At 46.1% G+C, this 24,361-nt stretch overlaps 1 protein-coding gene across 2 annotated transcripts in view; it reads right to left on the bottom strand.

Moving 5' to 3' along the window:
- Positions 1 to 24,361, bottom strand: part of LOC110486146 (retinoic acid receptor alpha) — a 229,140-nt gene that overhangs the window by 21,267 nt on the left and 183,512 nt on the right. For both annotated transcript variants that reach the window (XM_036940799.1, XM_036940800.1), the window contains one exon: positions 3,749 to 3,897. In XM_036940799.1, the coding sequence (XP_036796694.1) occupies positions 3,749 to 3,897 (149 nt within the window). The remainder of the gene's footprint in view (positions 1 to 3,748; positions 3,898 to 24,361) is intronic.

Raw genomic sequence — 24,361 nt, 5'->3', positions numbered from 1 at the left:
AATTGTAATTATTTTGCCACTACGGCCTATTTATTGCCTTACCTCCCTAATCTTACTTCATTTGCACACACTGTATATAGACTTTTCTATTGTGCTATTGACTGTATGATGTGTAACTCTGTGTTGTTGTTTGTGTCTCACTGCTTTGCTTTATCTTGGTCAGGTCGCAGTTGTAAATGAGAACTTGTTCTCAACTGGCCTATCTGGTTAAATAAAAGGTTACATAAAAACATGTTAGCTAGTTACCTAAAGTTAGTTGGCTACTATTACATCGAACTTGCCAGGCAGTATTTTAACTATATGCTATCTAACTACGCTACATTTATTGACTTAATTATTCACATCATTCTTAGCTAAGCTGTACAGTCATTGTGAGTTCTCAATGGACATGATTCATTCTGGCTATCTACTCCGATTTCAGAGCACTCTCGTCTGAGTGTGCCAGAGAGCAGAATAACTGCTACATTTACGAACGCTCAACACCCGTTGCACGTTGGCAAAAGAAAGCGAAATTAAATTGTTGCCAGCAGAACAGCGACAGTCACCAACGCTCTGGATAACATGAAAACAGCCTAACCAGCTCTGTTAGAGCGAGTAAAATGGTCATAGTGAGGTGTTCTCTCATTTGTGTCTGAAAGTAGCTAGCCAACATTAGCCAGCGGCCGACCCCTGATCTCTTCCTGGCCACCGGCCGACCCACGGGAGCCTGCGATTGACCCTGGTGCGATCTGGGACAGGGGATCAACTCACGTTACAGTAACCTTTTACCGCGCGGGGGGGGGGGGGGGTCAACACCCGTACACCATTCCACTCCATACATCACACCGTGTCCTGCCTTCCCCATCCTGTAAGCCTCTTTAGCTGCACCACTAATCCTAGCCCCCGGTAACAGCCTGGGGTGTGTGTGTGTGTGTGTGTGTGTGCGTGTGCAAAACAGATTACTTGTGTATATGCACAGGGGTCACAGTATGTTGTGTGTATGTAACATGGCTAAATCTTCTACCCTAATCTATGTGCTCTCTGTCACCTCTGGGTCTGCATGGCAAATGGCCAAGGAACACAAGTGAAATACTCAAGGGCCAGTCAGCCCTTCCCCCTTGTTGAGGGGCCAAAATCTTGGCTCTCTCTCGCACAGTATCTAGCGGACTGACTATTGGAATGTGTGAGAGAATAATGCTACCGCAGCCGTGATTGGCATCTGTATTCGAAACTTCTTCCCTGCCATCTACACACATGTATGATCTCTGTGGTTATCTGTGGTGGTTCAGAGTGAACTCTGATGACACGGTATGCAAGGATGTCCTTTGTGCCTTCTCAGGAATGCGGTCTCATCTCTATTGTACCCGGCCCACCACCTCAGGTCTTCACACGTCGAGGTGACCCCCTTTCTTTAAGATGTCGGCTGGTTCCATCTGATTGGATATCTTAGTTTTATTGCCTACATCTGTGGATTGGTCAAACATTGATTTTCAACACAAACAAGTCAGATCTGGTAGAAATGGAATGAAGGTCTGTTGTTTGCTCTTCTCCTGCCATTGCGAAAGGGTTTTATAAAAACGCTTCTCTCTTTTAGGACTCCCGAGTGGCGCAGCGGTCTAAGGCCCTGCACCTCAGTGCTAGAGGCGTCACTACAGACCCTGGTTCGATTCCAGGCTGTATCATAGCCGGCTGTGATTGGGAGTCCCATAGGGCCGTCATTGTAAATAAGAATTTGTTCTCAACTGACTTGCCTAGTTAAATAAAGGTTAAATAATACAAATAGAAAATAAAAGCCTATGAAAGTTTGTGTCCAAAATAAATGAATGGTAAATAATGTAGTGTTATTATGATAGTATGATCTTTGACCCTCTGTGACTTTCTCACTCATCATTATTCACAATTCATTATCCATAATCACGGTAGCATCCACATCCATGTAGAAGTGTTCAGAAACATTCTATTCTGATTTATAATATAAGTGACTCCAAAATGACACAAAACAAAATGACACAAAACACAGACCCCTACCTTTTTGAGAAGAAAAATTACTACCTGTTAAACAAAATCTGTTGTGTTCGTATAAAAAAATGTAATTCACCCCAAAATGTGGCATACAATATAGCTCAGTATTTAAATCATTTCTTTTATACAGTCATTCATTTCTTATCTTTATCAAATAAAAGGGGTCAATCAATATTACCACACTACGTGAGTGGATGTGGAGGTACTCATCAGGTCTGGATGCCTGTGTACATCAATAGACTGGTCTGGATGCCTGTGTACATCAATAGACTGGTCTGGATGCCTGTGTACATCAATAGACTATACTGTATGTTGATTCGTGTCCCTCTGCTGTTTTGACAGCTCTATTATGAGGGATGACAACTAACGACTGCACATTTGCAGACAGCCAATTTCCCTAAATATAGGGGAAGGGCACGAGTGTGTGTGTGGGGGGGGGGGGGGGGAATGAGCATTCCAATTTGCAACAACAACAAAAAAATGTCAAAAGAGAGATAGAAGCCTCCAGCACAGATACACGTCCTCCCGGGACCCAAAAGAGAGAAACAACCAAGGAAAGGAAAAAAAAGGAGAAAAAAAACAACCATGCAAATTTAATGAAGACGTGCGTTTTCTTCCAGGAGAGATAGAAGAAGGGTTTGCGTGGGAACAGGAGAGGACTGTGCGCCTACCTAACCATCAAACACGCACACACATGGGAGGGGGAACTGTGTCGTCGCACTAGTTAGGCGAGCACCAACCTGTGCTTTCCCTCAGTCCCAGTGGAGGGCCAATATACATGTAGATGCTGGCAGACTTGGATACTTTAGATAGCAAGCTGGTGCTCAATCTGGTAGCGGGAGGCTTTTCCAGGCAATATAGTATAGATTAGGCAGTCGACACAGTTATGGCAGTGGTGTATATCTCTGGTACGTGCTTGAATCTCTCCTCTCTCCTCAGAGAGAGAGGGCGAGAGAGAGAGAGAGAGAGGGCGAGATAGAGAGAGAGAGAGAGAGGGCGAGAGAGAGAGAGACAGAGAGAGAGAGAGAGGGCGAGAGAGAGAGAGAGAGAGGGCGAGAGAGAGAGAGAGAGAGAGAGAGAGAGAGTGCGAGAGAGAGAGAGAGAGGGCGAGATAGAGAGAGAGAGGGCGAGAGACAGAGAGAGAGAGAGAGGGCGAGAGACAGAGAGAGAGAGAGGGCGAGAGAGAGAGGGTGAGTGAGAGAGAGGGGGCGTGAGAGAGAGGGGGCGAGAGAGAGAGGGCGAGAGAGGGGGCGAGAGAGAGAGGGGGCGAGAGAGAGAGAGAGAGACGGCGAGAGAGAGAGACGGCGAGAGAGAGAGACGGCGAGAGAGAGAGGGGGCGAGAGAGAGAGGGGGCGAGAGAGAGAGGGGGCGAGAGAGAGAGGGGGCGAGAGAGAGAGGGGGCGAGAGAGAGAGGGGGCGAGAGAGAGAGGAGGCGAGAGAGAGAGAGGGCGAGAGAGAGAGAGGGCGAGAGAGAGAGAGGGCGAGAGAGAGAGAGGGCGAGAGAGAGAGAGAGAGAGAGGGCGAGAGAGAGAGAGAGAGAGGGCGAGAGAGAGAGAGAGAGAGAGGGCGAGAGAGAGAGAGAGAGAGGGCGAGAGAGAGAGAGAGAGGGCGAGAGAGAGCGAGCGATAGAGGAAGAGCGAGGGGAAGAGCGAGAACGAGCGAGCGGGGCAAATAGGGAGGGAGGTGAAGACAGAAAGATACAGCGCGAGATGGATGGAAAGAAAAAGAGCACGGCCAAGTGTCTCACCTTGCAGCCCTCGCAGGCGCTGACCCCGTAGTGGTATCCCGAGGACTTGTCCGCACAAACGAAGCAGGGTTTGTAGATTCGCGGGGGAGGAGGCGGCGAGGGAGGACTGGGGACTATCTCTTCCGAGCTGGTGCTCTGGGTCTCTATGGCTGCACAGAGAGAGAAAAAGAGAGAGAGAGAGACAGAGAGAGAGACAGAGCGAGAGAGAGAGAGAGGAGCGGGAGATTAGGTTAGCTTCATCTATAGGGCTGGGTGATCTTAAAGACATGCTATTACTTAGCCTAATCACCGATTAAGACATGGTGGAAATGAGTGACAACGGCACATTGCAACAAGTGGACCGTATGAAAGATTCAGTGGAACCACAGTTGGTAATTGGGTAGGTCACTCATTTCACAGCTCACTTAAATCATTGCCACACCTTTTGGTGTAACTGCAGAGAGAGAGAGGCAGAGAGAGAGAGGCAGAGAGAGAGAGAGGCAGAGAGAGAGAGAGGCAGAGAGAGAGAGAGAGAGGCAGAGAGAGAGAGAGAGAGGCAGAGAGAGAGAGAGAGAGGCAGAGAGAGAGAGAGAGAGGCAGAGAGGCAGAGGGAGAGGGAGAGAGAGAGAGAAGAGTGTGAAAGAAAGAGAAAGAGGGAGACGGAGTTTAAGTGAGAGATTTAAATAGATCAAAAGAGAATTAGGATGAAAGAGAGTGAATGACAATAAGAGCCACTTCCCTTTCATGTAATGGCTGCCAAAGGTGTTTCCATCAAATATTAACTCTGGGGTGGGAAGGCAATCAATACTTCCTCATTTCATTTTTTTAAATTTTAAATTTGGAAATATTTCGATCATTTTTCTTTCCCTTTGAAAATGTGGAGTAGGTCGCGTAGATCATTAGGAAAAATCTAAATGAACCCCTTTTTTAGATGACATTTTAAGGCAGCCAAATGTGAAGACTGTATGTGTTATAAAAAAGGGGAACATGCCTTCAGTGTGATGAGAAACAGTCATCTTTGTAATCACAGTCCATCGTGTAATCTCCTCCACTTCTTGGAAGAGGGGCTTACAACATGTGGAAGAATGTGAGAGGCAGACCCTGAACGCACACACAGACACGCAGGCTCACATACAGGTTTATATTCATGTACACACAACACACCTTCAATCTTTCAGAGCTCTCCTAGTATGTGTGTGTGTGTGTGTGTGTGTGTGTGTGTTATGCTTAGGGGTCAGACTGAACACTGGAGTGTCAGTAAGTGCTCTACTTTTACCCCAGGACTCAAAAGAATGAGTATGAGCATGAGAGAACAAAAAGGGGAAAGGAACACGCGTGCGCACACACACACACACTGACCTGACCCAATAACACACATATTTCTGGCCCTAACCCACCATGTGAAAGTCGATGCACGAATCTGTCCTACATGTTCTAGTATGTGTGTGGGTTTGTGAGAGACTTCTCAGCGTACAATCGTACTTGTTTCCATCATTACCACACTAAACTCCCACACATTCTTCTACCTTCCACTCTCATCTACTTCCCTCCCGCTACGTTTAACTCCCCGGTACATCATCCTAGGTCTACAAAGTATTATTTTCAAAACAGACAATGTTTTCACTGTGTGTGAGAATGAAACGAGAGGAGAAAGTGGGGGGGGGGGGGGGGCATGGAGGAGGGGGGGGGGGCATGGAGAGTCCGGAAGAACATGAGAGAGAGCGACAAAGAGAAAGAGAGCGAAACCGAGGATGACGAAAAACGATAGAGACCATCTAGGATCACTCCAGTGATCGCTGGGTTCGGAACAGACGAAGAACAGGACCACTAGAAAACATGGCACGCCAAAGCACCATTATATTCGCTTTGGTCCAATTGTGCGCCGCCCTATAGGACTCCCAATCACGGCCGGATGTGATGCAGCCTGGATTTGAATCAGGGACTGCAGTGACACCTCTTGCACTGAGATGCAGTGTCTTAGACCACTGAGCCACTCGGGAGCATAAATACAGGGGAGAGAAGCAAAAAAACGATGAGAAAACAATGCATTCACTGCCTGTTGTTGTCCTGCCAAGGCACTTCCTCTAGTGTCCTCGGTCGCTCTGAATAGCTCAAATACAAAACATAGAAAAAACAAGAAAAAACTAGACAAATACACAATGGAAACGGTCTGGCTCTCTGGGTCTCGGGATGCTGGAATTCAGACTAGCCCAAATGCTACCAGATCACCCTATCACTCTATGTCATTTAGCACAGATCCTGAATCAGAGGTAATGACAGCGTCTCTACGATGCGCTCAGTTTTGGACACAGAGAACAGTGGTTCAGGTGTGTGGAGGGGGAAGTGAATGCGTTTTCCTTGCAGGTCAATTTGCCAATTGATTTCCCGGGAACAACTTTGAGGATTACTGTCTGGGATCTAGTAAAAACTTTTTATAGGATGTCTAGATACTAGTCTACTAAACTTTTTATAGGATGTCTAGATACTAGTCTACTAAACTTTTTATAGGATGTCTAGATACTAGTCTACTAAACTTTTTATAGGATGTCTAGATACTAGTCTACTAAACTTTTTATAGGATGTCTAGATACTAGTCTACTAAACTTTTTATAGGATGTCTAGATACTAGTCGATCACTATGATGAATGGTACCAGTTCTATATCCCATTTGAACCTGAGCCTCATCTACTTTTCAGGTCTATGCTCAGCTGCATCTTTCCAAGTATATCCACCGCCTAAACCAGCCGCTGTTTCCTGGGTTCAAAATAAACCAGGGTGTCACTGAAAATACACCAGCCCTAACCGAGACAGAAAGAAGACTAGAGAGAGGAGGATGTGAAGTCTTTATCTCCTCTCCAGGCGTGCGCGTGCACACACACACACACACACACACACACACACACGAGAGAGAGAGAGAGAGGAAGCGAGTGACGGTTGAGGCTTCAGTGCCGTCTTTGTGCCAGCTAAGGGAGGTATTTTGGGCAGGTAGACACACAGGCAAAAAAAGGGGCGACAGAGAACGCGGGCTCAGAAACAAGATGAAAGAGCGCTGTGGTGAGAGATACGGTGTAGGTGACAACAAAAAGGACTGGGGGAGGGTGAGAGAGGGACACACTGATGCTGTGCTGCTATACGGTATCAAACCAACACGTTTCAAGGTAAAAAAACAAGTTAAAAAAACACAGGAAGTAAGACATCTCAAACAAGTAAGACATTTTCCTCCTCTTTCCCCTTGCTTATTTCACAATACACTCCGTCCATTTTCTCACCCTCTCCGTCGCTGTTCCTCTCACACTTCTTCGCTTTCTCTCCTTCCCTCTCCTGCCTTCACACTTCTTGTGTGCTCGACAGCCCCCTGTTCCCTGGTCTGACCTCTTTTTTCTGCCAAGCTGTCCTTGTGTGAATCCTGACTCGTGTAGGAGTGGCACATTAAGAGAGTGAAATCGGGACGTCCTCGTCCTCGCATGGAACTCTACCTGCACGCCTGGGGGCTGTGCGCCACCCAAACTGGTCCCAGACACCAATGGGTTCAATTAAACCATGTGCAACAACAAAACTCAGGATTTTACGAGATGAAAGACAAACCGATCAGCTCATCACTAATCAATCCTCCCAGGTAGGCGATGACCACCGGCTACAGTGAACCAGCGTCGCTAACGACTAGCCTCCGCGAGCTTTCTGGTCATCTCAGCTAAAATGGAGACATTTGAGAAGAGGCCGACAAGATGCCTATGGCAGTTCACCCTGATCAAAGACATGGCTGACTCTAATGAATGGCTCCAAAGTGCATCTTGACTTGGATCTCAGAGAGGAAGTTCCCCACTCAAACTGACGTCTACTTTAATAAATCGTATCAATTTGTATTTGTCGTAAGCGCCGAATACAACAGGTGTAAACATTACCGTGAAATGCTTACTTCCAAACCCCTAACCAACAATGCAGAATTATTATTTTTCAAAGTGCGCAAATATTTGCTAAGGGGCTAGCGGTACCCCGTCGAGGTAATTGAGATAATCTGGACATGTAGGTAGGGGTAAAGTGACTATGCATAGATAATAAGCATTGAGTAGCAGTAGCGTAAAAAAATAGGGTCAATGCAAATAGTCTGGGTAGGCATTTGATTGACTGTCATATCACTTGGTGATAGAAGCTGTTAGAAGCTGCCTTTTGGATCTAGACTTGGCACTCCGGTACCGCTTTCCGTGCGATAGCAGAGAGAACAGTCTATGGCTAGGGTGGCTGGAGTCTACCTCCTTTAGGGCCTTCCTCTGACACTGCCTGGTATAGAGGTCCTGGATGGCAGGAAGCTTGGGCCCCAGTGATGCACTGGGCAGTACGCACTACCCTCCGTAGCGCCTAGTGGTTGGATGCCGAGCAGTTGCCATACCAAATCGGTAATGCAACCAGTCAGGATGCTCTCGAGGGTGCAGCTGTAGAACTTTTTGAGGATCTGAGGACCCATGGAAGGCAGATTAGACACCAGCATCACACAGGATGACTTTTTCCATCCCTATTTCTTTCCAGAACTCCCATCAGGCAAAATGATGTATGTCCTCTCTCGCCACCACTCCCTCCCTCGCTTTTTGCTTAGTCTCGATTCCAAACACAAGAGTTTTCATGGAGGCATGCTAACTGTGGGCGAGCCATTGTCAAAGCATGACCAGGAGTTTGTGGTTGTTGTTGTTGTTGTTGTTGAATAAAGAAAAGCCTTTTCTCTCTGAATCTGGCTTACTCTTCGCGTTTTCTGTTCTTGTTATTAGTAATTATTGGATCATCGAGCATACAATTTCAGTTCCATGCAGCACATCAGCCACAACCCTGGTGATGTCAGCACAACACTGACCAAGAGCGATTGTTAAAAAGGTCCAGTATGGCGCATTCAGGGTGACCGGACCAAATTCACATAGAAATATTAGTTATTGATCTTTCATTCTCTTTGAACGCATGTCTGACAAGCAGCAGATCTGTTGTTTGTGCTCCATTTCCGCTTCCTGTTGCGAAGTTTAGCTTTTGCATATGTTTTGTTTCCGTTTTGTACACCGGCTTCAAAACAGCTAAAAAATATGATATCTTTGGTTGTTGAAAATACATTTCACAGCGGTTTAGATTGCGCAGCGACCCTCCACACTATACACTGCTTGTTTTGCTACATAAACCCAAATTAGGCGGAGCGATTTCTAAATTTTGTGCATTTAAGGGTTAAATAGAGGTTAAAACGTGTTTTTTGCCGCTTCCTTAGCTGCTCATTGTAAGAGCCGATCACACGGAGTGCTGATCACCTGACCAGACTGTGACGGGGCGGGGGTTATATGGTAGAGAGGGGGAGGGGTCAGAGGGAGAGGGACGGCGAGTGGCAGAGGGCTCTCATATTTCCCTTAACCCCCCTGGGCCCTGTTGACCGGTCTGTCTGCCTGGCGTGACCTTGTGCTTGCACCATTTGACCCCTAGCTGACAGATGGGCTTGTTTGGCTGGCTGAGAGGGCCATTAGTGTTAGTGTCGGATCTGAGGGTCGCGTCACAGAGATAGAGTAACAGACAAAAAAACAATCATGTATAAGGTTGAAGTCGGACGTTTACATACACCTTAGCCAAGTACATTTGAACCCAGCTTTTCACAATTCCTGAGATTTAATCCTAGTAAAAATCCCATGTCTTAGGTCAGTTAGGATCACCAGTTTATTTAAAAAATGTGAAATGTCAGAATAATGGTAGAGAGAATTATTTATTTCAGCTTTTACTTCTTTCATCACATTCCCAGTGGGTCAGAAGTTTACATACACTCAATTACTATTTGGTAGCCATTCCTCCTGACAGAGCTGGTGTAACTGAGTCAGGTTTGTAGGCCTCCTTGCTCTAACACGCTTTTTCAGTTCTGCCCACACATTTTCTATGGGATTGAGGTCAGGGCTTTGTGATGGCTACTCCAATATCTTGACTTTGTTGTCCTTAAGCCATTTTGCCACAACTTTGGAAGTATGCTTGGGGTCATTGTCCATATCGAAGACCCATTTGTGACAAAGCTTTAACTTCCTGACTGATGTCTTGAGATGTTGCTTCAATATATCCACATAATTGTCCTACCTCATGATGCCATCTATTTTGTCAAGTGCACCAGTCGCCCCTGCAGCAAAGCAACCCCCACAACATGATGCTGCCACCCCTGTGCTTCATGGTTGGGATGGTGTTTTTCGGCTTGCAAGCCTCACTCTTTTTCCTTCAAACATAACTATGGTCATTATGGCCAAACAGTTCAAATTTGTTTCATTATACCAGAGAACATTTCTCCAAAAAGTACGATCTTTGTCCCCATGTGCAGTTGCAAACTGTAGTCTGGCTTTTTTATGGCGGTTTTGGAGCAGTGGCTTCTTCCTTGCTGAGCGGCCTTTCAGATTATGTTGATATAGGACTTGTTTTACTGTGGATATAGATAATTTTGTACCTGTTTCATCCAGCATCTTCACAAGGTCCTTTGCTGCTGTTCTGGAATAGATTTGCACTTTTCGCACCAAAGTAAGTTAATCTCTAGGAGACAGAACGCGCCTCCTTCCTGGGCAGTATGACGGCTGTGTGGTCCCATGGTGTTTATACTTGCGTACTATTGTTTGTACAGATGAATGTGGTACCTTCAGGCGTTTGGAAATTGCTCCCAAGGATGAACCAGACTTGTCGAGGTCTACAATTCTTTTCTGGGGTCTGGCTGATTCCTTTTGATTTCCCCATGATATCAAGCAAAGAGTCACTGAATTTGAAGGTAGGCCTTGAAATACATTCACAGGTACACCTCCAATTGACTCAAATGATGTCAATTAGCCTATCAGAAGCTTTTAAAGCCATGATATAATTTTCTGGAATTTTCCAAGCTGTTTAAAGGCACAGTCAACTAAGTGTATGTAAACTTCTGACCCACTGGAATTGTGATACAGTGATTTATAAGTGAAATAATCTGTCTGTAAACAATTGTTGGAAAAATGACTTGTGTCATGCACAAAGTAGAGGTCCTAACCGACTTGCCAAAACTAAGGTTTGTTGACAAGAAATTTGTGGAGTGGTTGAAAAACGAGTTTTAATGACTCCAACCTAAGTGTATGTAAACTTCCGACGTCAACTGTATTTTTAACCACGTACACACAACACACACACACGTTGAAGTTGAAGAAAATAGCAAACAAACTGATACATTGTGGAGTGTGGACCCACAGTACCATATACTACTGATATCAACACACCCATCTGGGCCATTAGATCACCCGGAGGCAGTCTATGGGCCATTAGATCACCCGGAGGGAGACTATGGGCCATTAGATCACCCGGAGGGAGACTATGGGCCATTAGATCATTCAAGGGAGACTATAGGCTTAGCAGCTCCTCCTGAGAAGGATTTCGAAGAGGGAGCTATGAATTAGTGAACGTCTCCCAGTGCTACACTCCCGCCATTTACCCTCTCGCCAGAGAACAGCCTGGATGGGATAGAGGCCGCTGTTTCCCTCTGAAATATTTAAACGCCCCAATAATTGTAGTGCTACAAGGTAAATGGATGAGGCCAGCAGAGGAGTTGGTGAGGGGGCGGGGGTGTCTGTGTTGTAGAGTAGAAAAGTAGACGGGGAAAGTGGAAAAAAGCAGAGGAAGAAGAGGGATTGTCTGTGAGTTTGTCTGCGAGTGTGTGTGTGTGTACAAGTGAACGTGTCAATCAGAGGTGTGTGTGTGTGTGTGTGTGTGTGTGTGTGTGTGTGTGTGTGTGTGTGTGAGAGAGAGTGAGATAAAGAGAGAAAAAAATAGGGCAGAGCATGAAAGAGAAGCGGCTGCATACCTCGCAGCAGCAGCAGCGTTGGCGGTAGTCCCTGGGGGAGAAAGAGGATCCTGGTACAGTTGTTAAGCCTCTCTCTCTTCTCTCCTTTCAAAAGACTCACTGTGACTGTACTATACACCCTTCTTCTCTCGCACACAACATTCGGCTCTTCTCTCGGTCTTGTCATGCAAGCGGGGAACCCGGGACAGACATGGGACAGATATCAAGACTAACTCACGGAGTGAGGAAACTAAAAACTAAGGATGATGCAAAATGTTTTTTTTTTTAAAACATAACGTCTCGTGTTGCACGGTATACCGGAACTTTGTTACTTTCTCGATACGGCATCATGTTAGCGCCCTACTCATGCTGCACAGAAGTTAACACACTTGAATAATGTGATATATAATGCATGCGGGAATGTTGAAACTGTTCATTACTGTTCGCAAAACAATGTCCCATACAGGCTAGAACACTTTACAATGCAAGAAGATACCGGTCGAGTCCAGCTTTGTAGGCTAAACTTTCTTCTAGCGTGTAGCTGAAGCTATCAATTGATTTCAAAGCTGATTGCCACCAAAACTTTTTTTAATTCACTTAAAATGGGTCTCTTTCTCACGCTTCTCCCAAAGATTATCTATAGAGATCGTCAGTTTGTAGTCCTAAAAAAACGGAAATGAGTTGCCTCTGGTTCATTCAGCCCTTCCTATGGGGACAATTAATGGGGAAAGAATAGGGTTTCGGGATAAAGGCCGGATATAAGGTCTGGGGATAACACCGGCTTAGAAAATCTTATACGTTTTGTTCTATGAGATAATATCTGTCAGTTAACATGAACTTTAGGAATTATGAAGACTTTGTGGGTTTTTTTTTGATTACATAAATGCTTCAAAATTTCACAAAAAGCGACGTTAGCTGAAGAAAATGAGCTCATAGAACAAAACATTATCTCCTAAGCCCGTGTTTACCACAGATCTTCATTCATTTCACCATCGGCCGTTCATTTCACCATAGGCTTTGTCCAATGAACCATGGTGGAGTTGGTACCTACAAAAAGACGCCATTACTATTTATCTCTATTGCCTCCACCAACTGACTCCGGGCTGCCCCCCTCTTGCCTCGTGAATGACATCATTACTGTTTAAAAAATAAATAATAATAATTAAACCTTTATTTAACTAGGCAAGTCAGTTAAGAACAAATTCTTATTCACAACAATGGCCTAGAAACAGTGGATTAACTGCCTTCTTTAGAACAGCATATTTTTACCTCGTCCGCTCGGGGGATACGATTTAGCAACCTTTCGGTTAACCAGTCCAATGCTCCAACCACTAGGCTACCTACCTGCCACTCCTAAAGAGACAGCGAGCACTTTTGTAAAATAAGCTACTTCTATGTAAATGTTGTTGAGCAGTACAATAAAATTGGTCCCAAATGGAAGGGTAAGAGATTGTTTATCATCTGTGGCCCCATGAAATCAGCCAAAATAAGCTCAACAACAAAGGTCATGCACACATATTCATTTACCTCTATCGTCAATAGGCCTATTGATTTACCCAGTTTATCAATAAAGATTGATAATTCAAATACATTATTACCATGATGTTGTCATGGAGTTAGATTGGTAAAAACAAACTGAGTGTCTGACTGTATAGTTGATTCATTAATGCATAAATGACTCTGAAAAACGTGAAACGTGATGATACTTAACTCAAAAGATTCCCAACGATTGAACAGAGCAGAAGCTGAGTGTATCTGTCTGGATCAAGTGCCATTCTGTGACTTTGTCGAATATGCCTTGTTGTTCTTGCAGTGGTATCGTTGTGGAATTGACTATCGTGACGGTATTGCGAATCGGGATACTGAACCTGGTACCGAAGTCAACATCCTGGTACCGTGACAACACTATATACTGTGCATCTCGGCTTACTGGGCGGTGTCAGATGAAGGCTAGTCTTGGACAGCGATGGCTGTCAGAATCTAAACGGTCTCGTCACGGTTGAAACGTTCATCAGAGTTCCTCATTACTGTCCTTGTCACGTTAGACCTGGGTAGAGGCGCCCGTGTACATTGACGTATGTGTGCTTGCTTAAGTGTATAAGAACGCGTGTGATCGTATGTGAGAGAGCGAAGGGGAAAAAGAGAGAACTAGCTAAAAGGGAATGAGAAAGGGGGTCAATGAGGTGACAGCACAGAGTGCAACTCATATGGGCAGGCAGAGAGAGCGAGGCAGCGTGAGAGAGGCAGAGGGAGAGAAAGAGGCAGAGCGCAAGGCAGAGGGAGAGCGAAAGAGAGATAGAGAAAAAAAAAGGCAGGCAGGCAGGCAGCCAGGATTTAGGTCATTCAATGAGGCAGCCAGGCCAACTCCAGATCCAGCTCTAGACTGTCAGTTCTGTGTGAGTCACAGGCCTGGATCCAACCCAACAAACCCCCAACTTACAGATACACACAAACACACAGGGTGACTCATCGCTCCAAGCTCCGGCCTCTGGCCCCCAGCCTCTGATTGGTGGGCTGGAGGACTGTTTACATGGCAGAAAAAGTACATGAGATAACCCTGAATGGTCCCCAGGGCTCGTACTATTGGCAGAAACACTTTCTGTTCGAGGGAAAACAGGGAGAGAGACATCCTTTTGTTTTGCAGAGCATTACACTGTATGTAAACAGACCAAAAGGGTTACAGTATGCAACCAAGGTCATGGCTCAAAGTGTGAATATGCCAGAGGGGTTGATTGCAATGACTGGTGAAAAACCAGGAAGGCATGTTTTAATGCACAATTGCCTTCTCCTGCACTGTCCTGCATCTGCAGTTATTTCTGCCCGTTGTGCATCTCTTCCCTTCTTCCTCACCTTGATTCTCTCCCCCCCCCGTCCCCCCCCTCCCCCACCAGAGTGAGCAATCAGTGCCTCCGCCTTTCATGCTAGCAGTGGGGGAGAGGAGGGGCAGCGAAACAACAGGGACCGGGGCTAAAGCTTGGCAGCGAAACAACAGGGACCGGGGCTAAAGCCTGGCAGCGAAACAACAGGGACCGGGGCTAAAGCCTGGCAGCGAAACAACAGGGACCGGGGCTAAAGCCTGGCAGCGAAACAACAGGGACCGGGGCTAAAGCCTGGCAGCGAAACAACAGGGACCGGGGCTAAAGCCTGGCAGCGAAACAACAGGGGCCGGGGCTAAAGCCTGGCAGCGAAACAACAGGGACGGCGCTAAAGCTTGGAAGCGAAACAACAGGGACCGGGGCTAAAGTTTGGCAGCGAAACAACACGGACCGGGGCTAAAGCTTGGCAGCGAAACAACAGGGACCGGGGCTAAAGCTTGGCAGCGAAACAACAGGGGCCAGGGCTAAAGCTTGGCAGCGAAACAACAGGGGCCGGGGCTAAAGCTTGGCAGCAAAACAACAGGGACCGGGGCTAAAGCTTGGCAGCGAAACAACAGGGACCGGGGCTAAAGCCTGGCAGCGAAACAACAGGGACCGGGGCTAAAGCTTGCCAGCGAAACAATAGGGACCGGGGCTAACGCCTGGCAGCGAAGCCATTGGGACAATAAAACAAGTCTGTTGACATCCTGTACTTTTCAAAATACTGAGTTTCAGTCATTTAACAATGTATCTAGATTAGAGGTCGACCGATTAATCGGAATGACCAATTAATTATGGCCGTTTTCAAGTTTTCATAACAATCGGAAATCCATATTTCTGAACAACGATTTGGCCGATTTTATTATTATTAATTTTTTAAATCTTTATTTAACTAGGCAAGTCAGTTAAGAACACATTCTTATTTTCAATGACGGCCTAGGAACGGTGGGTTAACTGCCTCGTTCAGGGGCAGAACGACAGATTTTTACCTTGTCAGCTCGGGGGATTCAATCTTGCAACCTTACAGTTAACTAGTCCAACCACCTGATTACATTGCACTGCACGAGGAGCCTGCCTGTTACGCGAATGCAGTAAGCCAAGGTAAGTTGCTAGCTAGAATTAAACTTATCTTATAAAAAACAATCAATCAATCAAAATCACTAGTTAACTACACATGGTTGACGATATTACTAGTTTATCTAGCGTGTCCTGCGTTGCATATAATCAACGCGGTGCGTATCGTTGCTCCAATGTGTACCGAACCATAAACATCAATGCCTTTCTTAAAATCAATATACAGAAGTATATATTTTTAAACCTGCATATTTAGCTAAAAGAAATCCAGGTTAGCATGCAATATTAACCAGGTGAAATTGTGTCACTTCTCGTTTGTCATTGCACGCAGAGTCAGTGTATATGCAACAGTTTGGGCCGCCTAATTTGCCAGAATTTTACGTAATTATGCCATAACATTGAAGGTTGTGCAATGTAACAGGAATATTTAGATTTATGGATACCACCGTATTTCACCGAAAGAATAAACGTCTTGTTTTCGAGATGATAGTTTCCGGATTCGGCCATATTAAATGACCTAAGGCTCGTATTTCTGTGTGTTATTATGTTATAAATAAGTCTATGATTTGATAGAGCAGTCTGACTGAGCGATGGTAGGCAGCAGCAGGCTCGTAAGCATTCATTCAAACAGCACTTTTGTGCGTTTGCCAGCAGCTGTTTATGACTTCAAGCCTATCAACTCCCGAGATTAGCCTGGTGTAACCAATGTGAGATGGCTAGCTAGTTAGCGGGGTGCACGCTAATAGCATTTCAAACGTCACTCGCTCTGACACTTGGAGTGGTTGTTCCCCTTGCTCTGCATGGGCGACGCTGCTTCGAGAGTGGCTGTTGTCATTGTGTTCCTGGTTCGAGACCAGGGAGGAGCGAGGAGAGGGACGGAAGCTATACTGTTACACTGGCAGTACTAAAGTGCCTATAAGAACATCCAGTAGTCAAAGGTTAATGAAATACAAATGGTATAGAGAGAAATAGTCCTATAATTCCTATGTTAAAAGGAACCACCAGATTTCATACGTTCTCATGTTCTGAGCAAGGAACTTAAACGTTAGCTTTCTTACATGGCACATATTGAACTTTTACTTTCTTCTCGAACACTTTGTTTTTGCATTATTTAAACCAAATTGAACATGTTTCATTAATTATGTATTATATTAAGTTAAAATAAGTGTTCTTTCAGTATTGTTGTAATTGTCATTATTACAAATACATTTTTAAATGTTTTTTATTTTTTTGTATTTTATTTTAATAAATCGGCCGATTAATCGGTATCGGCTTTTTTTGGTCCTCCAATAATTGCTATCGGCGTTGAAAAATCATAATCGGTTGACCTTTAATGTAGATAAAAAAAAACATTTAAACTGTTCAAAATGTTTTTGTAAATTTGTACAATTTCATATTTGACCCTGGTCATCGAGTTCAGAGTTCATAAACTGAAGCTATGGAAGCCTAGCAATACCAGCTAAGTATAGCAGATGCTACACTAGCTAGCCAGCCTCAGGGGGACAGAAGGAAACCCCAGTGATGCTCCCATTTCTGCTGCTGTGACACGCCAGTGTCTCCCTCTTCTCTCTCTCTCGCGTGCGCTCTCTCTCTCTCCTAGAGGAGCTCAGGGAACAATGGGCTCAATGATTTCCTCAGACCTGCCCTACTCAGCTCTCTAGTATCTCCCATCTTCCACTTTAAGTCTTAATCTCTCCCCCCCTCGCCTTTTTCTTCCCCTCCACTGATCGCCCCAGCCAGTCTCTCCAGGGCTCCTCTTCAGAGCCAGAATTAAGAGATATAGGGAGAGAAGAGGAGGAGGGGAGGAGAGTGGGGGTGTTGCTTGGCGCTATTGGTGCTGGCTGACTCACCTGTGTGTGTGTGTGTGTGTGTGTGTGTGTGTGTGTGTGTGTGTGTGTGTGTGTGTGTGTGTGTGTGTGTGTGTGTGTGTGATAAGGAGAGGCAGATAAGGAGATGGAAAGACTGTCCTGTGTTTTAGAAGAGAATAAATGGCGATGTTCTCTCTTTCGGTACATCTACTTACAATCCCAACAACAACCAGTAATTACAACCAATGCTTTTACTACTATACTTAAGCTACAACTGTCATTACAGAACTTTAAGCCATGACAACAATCATCAGGTCTATAACCACAAACAGCACAGACGCTCCTTTTGCTGCAAAGAAATGACCATCAGTGACCATCAACAACATCTTGAGTTACACTACATTTTAGAAACAGTTTTATTTCTGTTGTTAACACTTTAACCCATTTCTACAACTCAGTTGGGATTTTGGACTCTGGGACATAAGTTAGAACCTGAGCCGTGGCGCTGGGAGATAACAGCATGGTTTCAACCTGCCCCCCCCCCACCCCCCCCCCCCCCCCCTCCTCCTCTGAAGTGTGCAAATCTACTTCCACATACCCAGCAGTGTACCATGCCATGTGCCTCAGGAGGTGGGTTACAACTTCTCCCAGCCACCCAGCCAGCAGCGTGTTGTACCCCAAAGCTGGGTTAGATCGACATCCTTCCTCCCAGCCGTGAGTGTACCATCTGCCTCAGAGCAAGGCTCAGGGCTGGGCTAGATCGACATCCTTCTTCCCAGCCGTGAGTGTACCATCTGCCTCGGAGCAAGGCTCAGGGCTGGGCTAGAGGGCATTTCTCGGAGTCTGACTGGAGAAGAAGAGACCCCCACGAGGCTTGGTGAAATGCCAGAGCACTCACATCGTTTCATGCATGACTGCAGAGCGGAACGTGCGCCATGGGGCTGGTCGCTGGCTTGTGTCTTTAACACGCCATCTTCTCTGAGGGGGGAAACTGTGACTGGCCACTTGTGTTCTCGATTGTGTTCTGGTACATTGCGGCTGTCTGGAAAAAAGCAATGGTCGGTAGCTATGGGGCAAATAGGGAAATGAATTCCCTGCTTGCAACAGACAAACATGATAACCACAAAAAAGTTGAATATTCAAACAAGAATACTACCGATCGTTGCTAATTGTTTCAGAAAATGTGTCCATACTTTTCAAAAACAAGGGCCTGGAGCAATAGGCTGGGCGTATTTACAATCAACAGAAACAGCGTTCCCATTTCCCAAAACAAATCAGGACCGACCTTTAACTACAAAAACAGTGTTCGCAAAAAAAAAATCACTTCAAATGTCTAGAACATACAAGAGTATATTGAAATCATTCAGGGACTAAAGTAAGTGAATGGGAGAAAACTGTTATGCTTTTTCTTCATTTTTTGCAAAGCCTTGGAGGCCTCAGTGTGGCTGTGTAATGGTTTTTACTCAGGCATGTTCAGGCCAGCCGCCGTGGGCAGAAATAGCCTATATCATTGCGTGGCCAAGCTCAGCTGGGTAAGACTCAAGTGACTGCCAGTGGCTCCTCCACTCCTCAGCCAAAACCGACCAGCACCAGCAAATTCCCAACTGAGGCACATTTTTTTTGTTTTGAACGAGGAGAGAAGAGAAGACAAGACAAGAAAACAAACAGATAAGTGTGGAGAAGGAACATGTGAGGTGGGGGGGGGGAGAGGATCAGTCTATATCTGTCTGTCTATTAAAGGCTGGAACCAAAACAGAACTGTTGCTAAAAACAGAGACAACTTTGTCTTCGTCTCCTCCTCCACAACCAAGCTGAGAGGAGGAAATAGGAGCCAAACAGGGAAATGGTTTAATTAGATCAAGATTAGTAATGAGATTAGCCCTATGAATGTCAAGTATGTGTGTCAAGTGAGTGAGTCAAGCGCGTGTGTGAGCGTGCATGTGGTAAAAACCACCACGAGGGCTGACCCGGGGACCCGGGCCTGGGGTTCAATGGTAAGGCCCTGTCCCCTTAATAGAATAAACGTGATAGCTTGATATAGATCTTAGCCCGAAAATACACAGAGGAAACTAATAAACAAACACTAATCTGTTCCGAGTCTGAAACTGATCCAGAGAAGGCATTTTCAGCGCCTCTCTTAACATACAAGCAGTGCTTTCTGCACGTTTTTAGATGGCTGACCCTGAAACAGAGCAATGGGCTCTAGTGAAGAGGGAAGAGCTTAGTCCCAGCTCAGGGAGTTGACCTAGAATCAGTCTCACAGTAAAGAGGAAACATCACAGTCACGACTAACAGTACTGACCTAGGGCCAGTCTCTTTTTTAATTTGTGCATTTAACTCGGCAAGCCGGTTAAGAACAGAATTCTTATTTACCCCGGCCAGACCCGGACGACGCTGGGCCATTTGTGCGCCGCCCTACGGGACTCCCAATCACGGCCGGATGTGATGCAGCCTGGATTCGAACCAGGGACTGCAGTGACGCCTCTTGCCCTGAGATGCAGTGCCTTAGACCGCTGAGCCACTCGGGAGCAGTTACAGCTGAGGGAACTGACCTTGGATAAGTCTGAGACTAGCAATGACAGTTGTGTCACTATTAACATAGCTGAGCTAGGATCAGTAGTAATGTTAGAACAGCCCAGTCACAAATAACAAAACTGAGCTAGGATCAGTAGTCATGTTAGAACAGCCCAGTCACTACTAACATAACTGACCTAGGGCCAGTCTCACAGTTTGTACTAATAAAGAAACAGTACAGCCACGGCTGAGGCGACTGACCTAGGACCAGTGGTAATGTTAAAACAGCCCAGTCACAGTTGAGGAGATCTGTGATCTCCCAGCGACAGCCACTGACCTACATTCAGCTGCAGTGTCAGAGAGGGAGGCAGCACTGGGGGATTTCTCCAGAGGTAGGGGTGTGTGTGTGTGTGTGTGTGTGTGTGTGTGTGGGTGTGAGAGAGAGACTGAATGGATATAGGATTGTGCTTGAGTCTTTTAGCAAATGTGTGTGTGCCTCTTTAAGTAAGCATGCGTGTGAGACTCAGAACCCGCTTCAACAGCAACACCCTTTCAATTCCCCGAAGCATCTTCAGCGCAGCTTGACTCTCCTACAAGCGCTGTGTCATGTGTATACAGTCATGTGCATCACTGTGTGTATCAACTGTAAATAAGTCTGCGAACGTCTCCCTCCCAAGGGTACGGCGTTGTTATTCTTCTGTTTAAAAAGGGGTATGTTGAAACGCCTCTAATGTCAATGAGAGAGTGTTCATTCGTAAAGGACAGACAGAGAGAATGTGTGTATCTGAGCGTGTGGAAGGAAGAAGTGTTGGTTGGTTTGTCATAACGAACGAGAACCGACCGTTCACCTACAACCCCCTAACCCCACCCCTCCTGGGATAGACGGGAATGATCACATTCAAAAACCCAGTGGGAGGGTGGAGGGGCTACTGAGCCTAACACCCAAACGGGGACAGTGGCTTTCTGCAGGGCATAAAGGAGAGGAGGGGGGCAGGGAGGGAGGGGGAAAGGGAGGAAGAGAAGGGTATGACAGGAGAGGTGGAAAGAGGGGACGTGTGAGTGAGAGAGAGACAGAACAGAGGGGGAAGAAAAGGGTTGGGACTGCGAGAAGAGGGGGCCAGGAAGATGGGAGACACCGAGGGGAGTTGGATGTTGGAAGATGGGAGACACCGAGGGGAGTTGGATGTTGGAAGATGGGAGACACCAAGGGGAGTTGGATGTTGGAAGATGGGAGACACCGAGGGGAGTTGGATGTTGGAAGATGGGAGACACCGAGGGGAGTTGGATGTTGGAAGATGGGAGACACCGAGGGGAGTTGGATGTTGGAAAATGGGAGACACAGAGGGGAGTTGGATGAGAGAGACAAAGAAAGAGAAGGGGTTCTGGGTGGCGCAACGGTCAAAAGCCCTGCACCACAGTGGGGTTCGATCCCAGGCTGTGTCACAACCATAGCACGGCGCTCAATTGGCCCAGCGCCGTCCGGGGGTAGGGGTTTTCCTTGGCTCATCATGCTTTAGCGACTCCTGGTGACAGGGCCGGGCGCCTGTAAGCTGACCCTGGTCGTCAGTCGAACGGAGTTTCCTCCGACACCAGGTGCCGTAAGCTCCCAAAAATATTTTGGGGGTGAAAAAAAAAGAAGGATGAGGGGAGGGAGGGAGAAAGAGGGAATGAATCAAAGTGGTGCAAAGGTCAACTTCCTCAGTGTGGGGAGACGGGTCTGGGGAGAGCAGGGGGGTTGGGTGTCCGGCTGGCAGGCCGACCTGCTTGGTCCGTTTACATTGCCTTTAGTGTGGCTTAAAACCCACAATCCCTTTAATTAGCTCTTCATTTAAAGAGATACTCCTGTACTTTTGTATAGGTTTTAGCCGGCGGACCACTTTTTAGCCAAGTGGTCACGGATAATTGCATACTACGTCACATTGGTGCAGATATGGGCACCGCATCACTTCTCTCCCTTTCAATATCGGCTGTGTTCACTGAGCCGCTGGGCCTGCCCTGCAACCTCAACGCATAACGCTGGGCAGGCCTCTTGATAGCCGACACTCAAATGCGAGCGGCTGAAGCTCATTGGCTAGAACTCAAATTGCTAGGGAATGGCCCACGAGGGGGGGGGGGGGGGTTGGCACGGCACAGTTTAAAGAAAAACGGACAATAATTCTGCTCATAGATTATGCATGCATGAACTACACAGACACATCCAGCCCAAAGCAGGAAGTTAAGAAACAACTTTCTTAGTCACCAAAGTACCGGAGCATTACTTCAAGGTGATGCACAACTGTATGCACAGTATGCACAACTGCCACACAGCTTTAACCTAAGGCAACCACGACCCCAAGGTGAAGTGTCTGTCTCTGTTAGTATACGGTAAGTAGTGTGTGTGTGTGTGTGTGTGAGATTATAAGTAGAATAAACATGTGAAGATGAGCTTCATCAAAACAGCAGAAATATTATTATATGATTCTGTCTTTGGGAGGTGACGCCAGCAACTATTACATTTGTCTCGAGTTGTTTCTCTGGCTCCTTAAATCCATAGTTTTAAGTGCTTACAAACGCTCACCCGAGTCCTCGGTCGAATGAGCGCCTAACTGACGCTGTGCTTTCATCGCCGCTGGTGACTAATGGCATTCTCCATGTTCACGCGTTTGCAGATCTGACAAAAAAAAACGCACGTGCCCTTCTGGCAATGACATTAAATCTAGGATGGGTTTTGGGCGGAGAGCAAGGGGAGTGAGAGTGTGCGGGATGGAAAGAGAGAAAAAGAGGGAGGGGTGCTATGACGGGATGGATAGAATAAATATCTTTCACTTCTTTCATAGATGCGCGGATTCACCCAAATGGCTATGCTCTTCCCCCTTAACACAGATAAACTTGTGGCTGTACTTGATCAGGACAAGTAGCAGCACCCCAGTGAGCTAAATTGGTTGAACGGCGTCTTTTCAACCAAAAGTACGTCTTTATATCGCGTTGTGCTTATAGGGACCACACCGACCTACTGGTACTTCAGAAGGTATTCAGACCGCTTGACATTTCCCACATTCTGTTAGGTTACAGCCTTATTAAAAAATGTATTACATTGTTTATGTTTTCCCTCATCCATCTACACACAATACCCCATAATGACCAAGCAAAAACAGGGTTTAGACATTTTTTTTGCTAATTTATTAAAAATAAACTGAAATATAAAATTTATCTGCAGATCCTCTCAAGCTCTGTCAGGTTGGATGGGGAGCGCCGCTGCTCAGCTATTTTCTGGTCTCTCCAGAGATGTCCGATCAGGTTCAAATCCAAGCTCTGGCTGGGCCACTTAAGGACATTGAGACTTGTCCCGACGCCACTCCTGCGTTGTCTTGGCTGTGTGTTTAGGGTCGTTGTCCTGTTGGAAGGTGAACCTTCTCCCTAGTCTGAGGTCCTGAGCGCTCTGGAGCAGGTTGTTTTCATCAAGGATCTCCCTGTACACTTTGCTCCGTTCATCTTTGCCTCGATCCTGACTAGTCTCCCAGTCCCTGAAAAACATCCCCACAGCATGATGCTGCCACCACCGTGCCAGCTTTCCTCCAGATGTGACGCTTGGCATTCAGGCCAAAGAGGTCAATCTTAGTTTCATCAGACTAGAGAATCTTGTTTTTTTATGGTCTGAGTGTCTTTCGGTGCCTTTTTGCAAACCCCAGTAGCTTTCATATGCCTTTTAATGAGGCGTGGCTTCCGTCTTACCACTACCATAAAAGGCAAGATTGGTGGAGTGCTGCAGAGATGGTTGTCCTTCTGGAAGGTTCTCCCATCTCCACAGAGGAACTCTGGAGCTTTGTCAGTGACCATCAGGTTCTTGGTCAACTCCCTGACTAAGGCCCTTCTCCCCCGATTGCTAAGTTTGGCCCGGGTGGCCAGCTCTAGGAAGAGACTTGGTGGTTCCAAACGTCTTGCATTCAAGAATGGAGGCCACTGTGTTCTTGGGGACCTTCAATGCTGTAGACATTTTTTGGTACCCTTCCCCAGATCTGTTCCTCAACACAATCCTGTCTCGGAGCTCTACGGACAATTCCTTCCACCTCATGGCTTGGGTTTTACTCTAACATGCACTCTCTAACATGCACTCTCACCTAGACAAGTGTATGCCTTTCCAAATCATGTCCAATCAATTGAATTGACCACTGGTGGACTCATCTCAAGGATGATCAATGGAAACAGGATACACCTGAGCTCAATTTTGAGTCTCGTAGCAAAGGGTTTGATATACTTATGTAAATAAGGTATTTCTGTTTTTTTATTGTTTTTTTAATACATTTGCTAACATTTCTACAAAGCTGTTTTTGCTTTGTCATTATGGGGTATTGAGAATTGAGAATTGAGATTTTGAGATTGAGATTATTGAGATTTTAGAATAAGGCTGCAATGTAACAAAATGTGGAAAATGTCAAGGGGTCTGAATACTTTCCGAAGGCACTGTCCGCCCCCTGGTCAATAACAGTACGCTACATGTTTACACTAGCTCCTCTTACCTACAAGGGCCAGGTAGAGAGATACTGATGCCATTCAGAATCACCCTGACAGACTGTCAACACAACAACAGGAACAAGAGAAGGACACACGTATTAGTGCA

The sequence above is a fragment of the Oncorhynchus mykiss genome, chromosome 13 (assembly GCF_013265735.2).
Source record: "Oncorhynchus mykiss isolate Arlee chromosome 13, USDA_OmykA_1.1, whole genome shotgun sequence".
Classification (NCBI taxonomy): domain Eukaryota; kingdom Metazoa; phylum Chordata; class Actinopteri; order Salmoniformes; family Salmonidae; genus Oncorhynchus; species Oncorhynchus mykiss.
This window is presented reverse-complemented; position numbering and strand designations above follow the sequence as displayed.